We start from the raw sequence: 9,125 nt of genomic DNA, 5'->3' as shown, positions 1-9,125 counted from the left end.
TTTCAGCCTCCAGCAAAAAAGGGGGGAGCAATCTGTACCCGTGCTGAACAACTAATATTAGTATGACATTCATTAAGGTGTCATGTTTAACTTTCGTTTTTGCACAATAAGGTAAAAAGTGACACTTTAGGTTTCAGTTTTGAATTCCTGGCTTGCTTTCCTATTCTCTGAAAACACGTGGCCATTTGGCTGTTCCAGCTAATGATGTGCCTCCCCCTTTTTATGTTTTATCTTTTATTTCTAAATATTAAAAAAAAACACCATTTTGACTTAGACAACCACAGAATATTTAAAAAAAAAAAACTTGATTTAAGCGTTTGAACTCCAAACTGCTCTTTAACGAGGCGTTTTTGGAGGTAAAATCTTAAATGCGTTGTCTTGTTCTCGACCATACGCGTTCGAGTTGGCGGAACAGCCTCAGTTCGGGAAGCTGATTGGCTATCAAAAGTACAGGGCGGGACTTTATTATGCATGCCTCACGGTGATTGGTTGACACATTTAGTCCCAGGAAAACATTACTTTCTGTTTGACGCACTCGCTGGCGGACCAAGGAACAAGATTCTTCTGTCAAAACGCTCCTCTTTTACTCATAAACGGTACGTTTTGGAATGTATTCTTCTCTCCCGCGGCGCTATCAAACAAATACCAATGTGTTAGTTTGTAATGTTTTTTTCCCGTAGGTTGCGGAAGTATAATAAGCCACTCGTAAGTTTGCTAGCTAACTGTAATATTTTAAGTGTGACGTTGCATGTTGGATGTTTTCTGCTGAATATTACATCCATCCATTTTCTACAGCTTGCATATGTCGGCATGTGCGATTAAAAATAACCAATATTTATAGAACTTTCGATTATATTGTAGCGGCTGGCTCCGGGGTGTTAGCCAATGACTTTAGCTGGGGGGCGGGACTTCCGAGAGAGATAAGGAAGTCAATCAATCAATCAATTTTATTTATATAGCCCTAAATCACAAGTGTCTCAAAGGGCTGCACAAGCCACAACGACATCCTCGGTTCAGAGCCCACATAAGGGCAAGGAAAAACTCACACCAGTGGGACGTCAATGTCAATGACTGAGAAACCTTGGAGAGGACCGCATATGTGGGTAACCCCCCTCCCCCTCTAGGGGGAGACCGAAAGCAATGGATGTCGAGTGGGTCTTACATAATATTGTAAAAGTCCAGTCCATAGTGGATCTAACATAATAGTGAGAGTCCAGTCCATAGTGGATCTAACATAATAGTGAGAGTCCAGTCCATAGTGGATCTAACATAATAGTGAGAGTCCAGTCCATAGTGGATCTAACATAATAGTGAGAGTCCAGTCCATAGTGGATCTAACATAATAGTGAGAGTCCAGTCCATAGTGGATCTAACATAATAGTGAAAGTCCAGTCCATAGTGGATCTAACATAATAGTGAGAGTCCAGTCCATAGTGGATCTAACATAATAGTGAGAGTCCAGTCCATAGTGGATCTAACATAATAGTGAGAGTCCAGTCCATAGTGGATCTAACATAATAGTGAGAGTCCAGTCCATAGTGGGTCTAGCATAATATTGTGAAAGTCCAGTCCATAGTGGATCTAACGTAATAGTGAGAGTCCAGTCCATAGTGGATCTAACATAATAGTGAGAGTCCAGTCCATAGTGGGTCTAGCATAATATTGTGAGAGTCCAGTCCATAGTGGATCTAACATAATAGTGAGAGTCCAGTCCATAGTGGATCTAACATAATAGTGAAAGTCCAGTCCATAGTGGATCTAACATAATAGTGAGAGTCCAGTCCGTAGTGGATCTAACATAATAGTGAGAGTCCAGTCCACAGTGGATCTAACATAATAGTGAGAGTCCAGTCCATAGTGGATATAACATAATAGTGAAAGTCCAGTCCATAGTGGATCCAACATAATAGTGAGAGTCCAGTCCATAGTGGATCTAACATAATAGTGAGAGTCCAGTCCATAGTGGATCTAACATAATAGTGAGAGTCCAGTCCATAGTGGATCTAACATAATAGTGAGAGTCCAGTCCATAGTGGATTTAACATAATAGTGAGAGTCCAGTCCATAGTGGGTCTAGCATAATATTGTGAAAGTCCAGTCCATAGTGGATCTAACGTAATAGTGAGAGTCCAGTCCATAGTGGATCTAACATAATAGTGAGACTCCAGTCCATAGTGGGTCTAGCATAATATTGTGAGAGTCCAGTCCATAGTGGATCTAACATAATAGTGAGAGTCCAGTCCATAGTGGATCTAACATAATAGTGAAAGTCCAGTCCATAGTGGATCTAACATAATAGTGAGAGTCCAGTCCGTAGTGGATCTAACATAATAGTGAGAGTCCAGTCCACAGTGGATCTAACATAATAGTGAGAGTCCAGTCCATAGTGAATCTAACATAATAGTGAGAGTCCAGTCCGTAGTGGATCTAACATAATAGTGAGAGTCCAGTCCATAGTGGATCCAACACAACAGTGAGAGTCCAGTCCATAGTGGATCTAACATAATAGTGAGAGTCCAGTCCATAGTGAATCTAACATAATAGTGAGAGTCCAGTCCATAGTGGATATAACATAATAGTGAAAGTCCAGTCCATAGTGGATCTAACATAATAGTGAGAGTCCAGTCCATAGTGGATCTAACATAATAGTGAGAGTCCAGTCCATAGTGGATCTAACATAATAGTGAGAGTCCAGTCCATAGTGGATCTAACATAATAGTGAGAGTCCAGTCCATAGTGGATATAACATAATAGTGAAAGTCCAGTCCATAGTGGATCCAACATAATAGTGAGAGTCCAGTCCATAGTGGATCTAACATAATAGTGAGAGTCCAGTCCATAGTGGATCTAACATAATAGTGAGAGTCCAGTCCATAGTGGATCTAACATAATAGTGAGAGTCCAGTCCATAGTGGATCTAACATAATAGTGAGAGTCCAGTCCATAGTGGATATAACATAATAGTGAAAGTCCAGTCCATAGTGGATCCAACATAATAGTGAGAGTCCAGTCCATAGTGGATCTAACATAATAGTGAGAGTCCAGTCCATAGTGGATCTAACATAATAGTGAGAGTCCAGTCCATAGTGGATCTAACATAATAGTGAGAGTCCAGTCCATAGTGGATTTAACATAATAGTGAGAGTCCAGTCCATAGTGGGTCTAGCATAATATTGTGAAAGTCCAGTCCATAGTGGATCTAACGTAATAGTGAGAGTCCAGTCCATAGTGGATCTAACATAATAGTGAGACTCCAGTCCATAGTGGGTCTAGCATAATATTGTGAGAGTCCAGTCCATAGTGGATCTAACATAATAGTGAGAGTCCAGTCCATAGTGGATCTAACATAATAGTGAAAGTCCAGTCCATAGTGGATCTAACATAATAGTGAGAGTCCAGTCCGTAGTGGATCTAACATAATAGTGAGAGTCCAGTCCACAGTGGATCTAACATAATAGTGAGAGTCCAGTCCATAGTGAATCTAACATAATAGTGAGAGTCCAGTCCGTAGTGGATCTAACATAATAGTGAGAGTCCAGTCCATAGTGGATCCAACACAACAGTGAGAGTCCAGTCCATAGTGGATCTAACATAATAGTGAGAGTCCAGTCCATAGTGAATCTAACATAATAGTGAGAGTCCAGTCCATAGTGGATATAACATAATAGTGAAAGTCCAGTCCATAGTGGATCCAACATAATAGTGAGAGTCCAGTCCATAGTGGATCTAACATAATAGTGAGAGTCCAGTCCATAGTGGATCTAACATAATAGTGAGAGTCCAGTCCATAGTGGGGCCAGCAGGAGACCATCTCGAGCGGAGACGGGTCAGCAGCGCAGAGATGTCCCCAACCGATGCACAGGCGAGCGGTCCATCCCGGGTCCCGACTCTGGACAGCCAGCACCTCATCCATGGCCACCGGACCTGTGAGCAGAGCAGAAAATAAAATAAATGGCAGATCAACTGGTCTAAAAAAAGGGGGGTCTATTTAAAGGCTAGAGTATACAAATGAGTTTTAAGATGGGACTTAAATGCTTCTACTGAGGTAGCATCTCTAACTGTTACCGGGAGGGCATTCCATAGTACTGGAGCCCGAATAGAAAACGCTCTATAGCCCGCAGACTTTTTCTGGGCTCTGGGAATCACTAATAAGCCGGAGTTCTTTCAACGCAGATTTCTTGCCGGGACATATGGTACAATACAATCAGCAAGATAGGATGGAGCTAGACCGTGCAGTATTTTATACGTAAGTAGTAAAACCTTAAAGTCACATCTTAAGTGCACAGGAAGCCAGTGCAGGTGAGCCAGTATATGTATATATATATATATATGTATATAAAGGTATATACAGTATAGGTGTAATATGATCAAACTTTCTTGTTCTTGTCAAAAGTCTAGCAGCAGCATTTTGTACCAACTGTAATCTTTTAATGCTAGACATAGGGAGACCCGAAAATAATACGTTACAGTAATCGAGACGTAACGAACGCATGAATAATGATCTCAGCGTCGCTAGTGGACGAAATGGAACGAATTTTAGCGATATTACGGAGATGAAAGAAGGCCGTTTTAGTAACACTCTTAATGTGTGACTCACATGAGAGAGTTGGGTGGAAGATAATACCCAGATTCTTTACCGAGTCACCTTGTTTATTTGTTTGGCTGTCAAATGTTAAGGTGGTATTATTAAATAGATGTCGGTGTTGAGCAGGACCGATAATCAGCATTTCCGTTTTCTCGCCGTTGAGTTGCAAAAACTTAGCAGACATCCATTGTTTAATTTCTTTAAAGGCCTACTGAAATGAATTGTTTTTATTCAAACGGGGATAGCAGATCCATTCTATGTGTCATACTTGATCATTTCGCGATATTGCCTTATTTTTGCTGAAAGGATTTAGTAGAGAACATCGACGATAAAGTTCGCAACTTTTGGTCGCTGATAAAAAAAAAAGCCTTGCCTGTACCGGAAGTAGCGTGACGTCGCAGGTTGAAAGGCTCCTCACATTTCCCCATTGTTTACACCAGCTGCGAGAGCGATTCGGACTGAGAAAGCGACGATTACCCCATTAATTTAAGCCAGGATGAAAGATTCGTGGATGAGGCACGTGAGAGTGAAGGACTAGAGTGCAGTGCAGGACGCATCTTTTTTCGCTCTGACCGTAACTTAGGTACAAGCTGGCTCATTGGATTCCACGATCTTTCCTTTTTCTATTGTGGATCACGGATTTGTATTTTAAACCACCTCGGATACTATATCCTCTTGAAAATGAGAGTCGAGAACGCGAAATGGACATTCACAGTGACTTTTATCTCCACGACAATACATCGGCGAAGCACTTTAGCTACGGCGCTAACGTGATAGCATCAGGCTTAACTGCAGATAGAAACAAAAGAAATAAACCCCTGACTGGAAGGATAGACAGAAAATCAACAATACTATTAAACCATGGACATGTAACTACACAGTTAATGCTTTCCAGCCTGGCGAAGCTTAACAATGCTGTTGCTAACGACGCCATTGAAGCTAACTTAGCAACGGGACCTCACAGAGCTATGCTAAAAACATTAGCTATCCACCTACGCCAGCCAGCCCTCATCTGCTCATCAACACCCGTGCTCACCTGCGTTCCAGCGATCGACGGAGCGACGAAGGACTTCACCCGATCATCCGTGCGGTCGGCGGCTAGCGTCGGCTAGCGCGTCTGCTATCCAAGTCAAAGTCCTCCTGGTTGTGTTGCTGCAGCCAGCCGCTAATACACCGATCCCACCTGCAGCTTTCTTCTTTGCAGTCTCCATTGTTCATTAAACAAATCGCAAAAGATTCACCAACACAGATGTCCAGAATACTGTGGAATTTTGAGATGAAAACAGAGCTTTTTGTATTGGATACAATGTGTCCGAATACTTCCGTTTCAACGATTGACGTCACGCGCATACGTCATCATACATAGACGTTTTCAACCGGAAGTTTTGCGGGAAATTTAAAATGTCACTTTATAAGTTAACCCGGCCGTATTGGCATGTGTTGCAATGTTAAGATTTCATCATTGATGTATAAACTATCAGACTGCGTGGTCGTAGTAGTGGCTTTCAGTAGGCCTTTAAGACATGCCTCCAGCTGACTACAATCCGACGTGTTGGTCAGCTTTAGGGGCATGTAGAGTTGAGTGTCATCAGCATAACAGTGAAAGCTAACACCGTACTTGCGTATGATGTCACCTAGCGGCAGCATGTAAATACTAAAGAGTGCAGGGCCAAGAACCGAACCCTGGGGAACTCCGCACGTTACCTTGACATAGTCCGAGGTCACATTGTTATGGGAGACACACTGCATCCTGTCAGTAAGATAAGAGTTCAACCAAGACAAGGCTAAGTCTGACATACCAACACGTGTTGTGATACGCTCTAATAAAATATTATGATCGACTGTATCGAAGCAGCGCTAAGATCAAGAAGCAGCAACATGGATGACTCATCAGAATCCATCGTTACCAATAGATCTTTAGTCATTTTTGCCAGGGCTGTCTCCGTAGAGTGACGTTGTTGATAGGAAAGAAGCGTTCGAGTTTTTTAAAATTTATTTATTTATTTATGTAATTTTTTATTTTTTTGCGTTCGAGTTTTGCCGGGAAAAGAGGGAGTTGTTGTTGTGTTGGTCGACTTGCATTTTGTGCAACAAAGACAAGACAAACAAATAACTTGCATGAGCCAACATTCCTGGGATTATTACAATATTAATGTGGGTGAAATATACATTAAAGTTGCTGAAACCAATCCAATGTTTGTTCAGCTGTCTGAACAAAACCATCAACATGCAAACTTTTGCGTTACAGGCGACGAAGCAAATAGTAAATTGTGTTAAAATCTAATAATATATAATATTAAGACTTAGTGCAAAAATATGCCCTGGGCCAATAATAGAAAAACCCAAAACCAGTGAAGTTGTCACGTTGTGTAAATGGTAAATAAAAACAGAATACAATGATTTGCAAATCCTTTTCAACTTATATTCAATTGAATAGACTGCAAAGACAAGATATTTCATGTTCACACTAAGAAACTACATTTTTTTTGTTGCAAATAATCATTAACTTAGAATCTAATGGCAGCAACACATTGCAAAAAAGTTGGCACAGGGGCATTTTTACCACTGTGTTACATGGCCTTTCCTTTTAACAACACTCAGTAAACGTTTGGGAACTGAGGAGACACATTTTTGAAGTGGAATTCTTTCCCATTCTTGCTTGATGCACATCTTAAGTTGTTCAACAGTCCGGGGGTCTCCGTAGTCGAATTTGACGCTTCATAATGCGCCACACATTTTCAATGGGAGACAGGTCTGGACTACAGGCAGGCCAGTCTAGTACCCGCACTCTTTTACTATGAAGCCACGTTGATGTAACACGTGGCTTGGCATTGTCTTGCTGAAATAAGCAGGTGCGTCCATGGTAACGTTGCTTGGACGGCAACATATGTTGCTCCAAAAGCTGTATGTACCTTTCAGCATTAATGGCGCCTTCACAGATGTGTAAGTTACCCATGTCTTGGACACTAATACACCCCCATACCATCACATATGCTGGATTTTGAACTTTGCGCCTAGAACAATCCGGATGGTTCTTTTCCTCTTTGTTCCGGAGGAAACAACGTCCACAGTTTCCAAAAACTGTGGACTCGTCAGACCACAGACCACTTTTCCACTTTGCATCAGTACATCTTAGATGAGCTCGGGCCCAGCGAAGCCGGCAGCGTTTCTGGGTGTTGTTGATAAATGGCTTTTGCTTTACATAGCAGAGTTTTAACTTGCACTTACAGATGTAGCGACAACCTGTAGTTACTGACAGTGGTTTTCTGAAGTGTTCCTGAGCCCATGTGGTGATATCCTTTACACACTGATGTCGCTTTTTGATGCACTACCGCCTGAGGTATCGAAGTTCCGTAATATCATCGCTTACGTGCTGTGATTTCTCCAGATCCTCTGAACCTTTTGAGGATATTACGGAGCGTAGATGGTGAAATCCTTAAATTCCTTGCAATAGCTGGTTGAGAAATGTTGTTCTTAAACTGTTGGACAATTTGCTCACGCGTTTGTTCACAAAGTGGTGACCCTCGCCCCATCCTTGTTTGTGAATGACTGAGCATTTCATGGAAGCTGCTTTTATACCCAATCATGGCACCCACCTGTTCCCAATTAGCCTGTTCACCTGTGGGATTTTCCAAATAATTGTTTTGATGAGCATTCCTCAACTTTTCTCAGTCTTTTTTGCCACTTGTGCCAGCTTTTTTGAAACATGTTGCAGGCATCAAATTCCAAATGAGCTAATATTTGCAAAAAATAACAAAAGTTTACCAGTTTGAATGTTAAATAGTTTGTCTTTGCAGTCTATTCAATTGAATATAAGTTGAAAAGGATTTGCAAATTAGTGTAATTCTGTTTTTATTTACCATTTACACAACGTGACAACTTCACTGGTTTAGGGTGTTGTAGAAAAAAGACCCCCCGGGGCGCGCGACCCAATTTAGAAAGCTGTCAAACGCATTTTATTTCTATCCAGTAGCTGTGGGTGAATGACGCACGTTTCTTGTTTTTGTTGAACGTTTTTGTTCACCAGGAGATGGCGCTGTGGTGCCAGCTTCAGATGCTGGACTCCAAGTACCTGGAGCAAGTAGACCAGCTGTACAACGACTCCTTCCCAATGGACATCAGGCAGTACCTGAGCAAGTGGATTGAGAGCATCGATTGGTGAGATGACGCAATATTTTAGAACATTTATCAAGAAGACATAGAGTCATACAGTAGAATAAAGGGGTAAATGTGCCATATTCAAAAGAAAACACCCTCATGAGCTAAATGCTGCAACTTATAATAATAATAATAATAATAGATTTTATTTGTAAAAAAGCACTTTACATTGAGTAAACAACCTCAAAGTGCTACAGTGTATTAAAAAAATAAATACAAATAAAAACTAGAACAGCCAAATAGCTAAAACTATAATGAATACATCTAAAAAAAAGGCTTTTTTTTAAAAAGAAAGGTTTTTAAGCCTTTTTTAAAAGCATCCACAGTCTGTGGTGCCCTCAGGTGGTCAGGGAGAGCGTTCCACAGACTGGGAGCGGCGGAG

At 41.3% G+C, this 9,125-nt stretch overlaps 1 protein-coding gene across 2 annotated transcripts in view; it reads left to right on the top strand.

Annotated features, from left to right (window-relative positions):
• Nucleotides 1–491: 491 nt before the first annotated feature.
• Nucleotides 492–9,125, top strand: part of LOC133647865 (signal transducer and activator of transcription 1-alpha/beta-like) — a 46,819-nt gene continuing 38,185 nt past the window's right edge. For both annotated transcript variants that reach the window (XM_062043601.1, XM_062043594.1), the window contains exons 1-2: nt 492–596; nt 8,613–8,743. In XM_062043601.1, coding sequence (XP_061899585.1) covers nt 8,616–8,743 — 128 coding nt within the window. In that variant the 5' untranslated portion in view covers nt 492–596; nt 8,613–8,615. The remainder of the gene's footprint in view (nt 597–8,612; nt 8,744–9,125) is intronic.

This window comes from Entelurus aequoreus, linkage group LG01 (genome assembly GCF_033978785.1).
Source record: "Entelurus aequoreus isolate RoL-2023_Sb linkage group LG01, RoL_Eaeq_v1.1, whole genome shotgun sequence".
Lineage (NCBI taxonomy): Eukaryota > Metazoa > Chordata > Actinopteri > Syngnathiformes > Syngnathidae > Entelurus > Entelurus aequoreus.
Note: the sequence above shows the minus strand (reverse complement) of the source record. Positions and strands in the feature narration are given on the sequence as shown.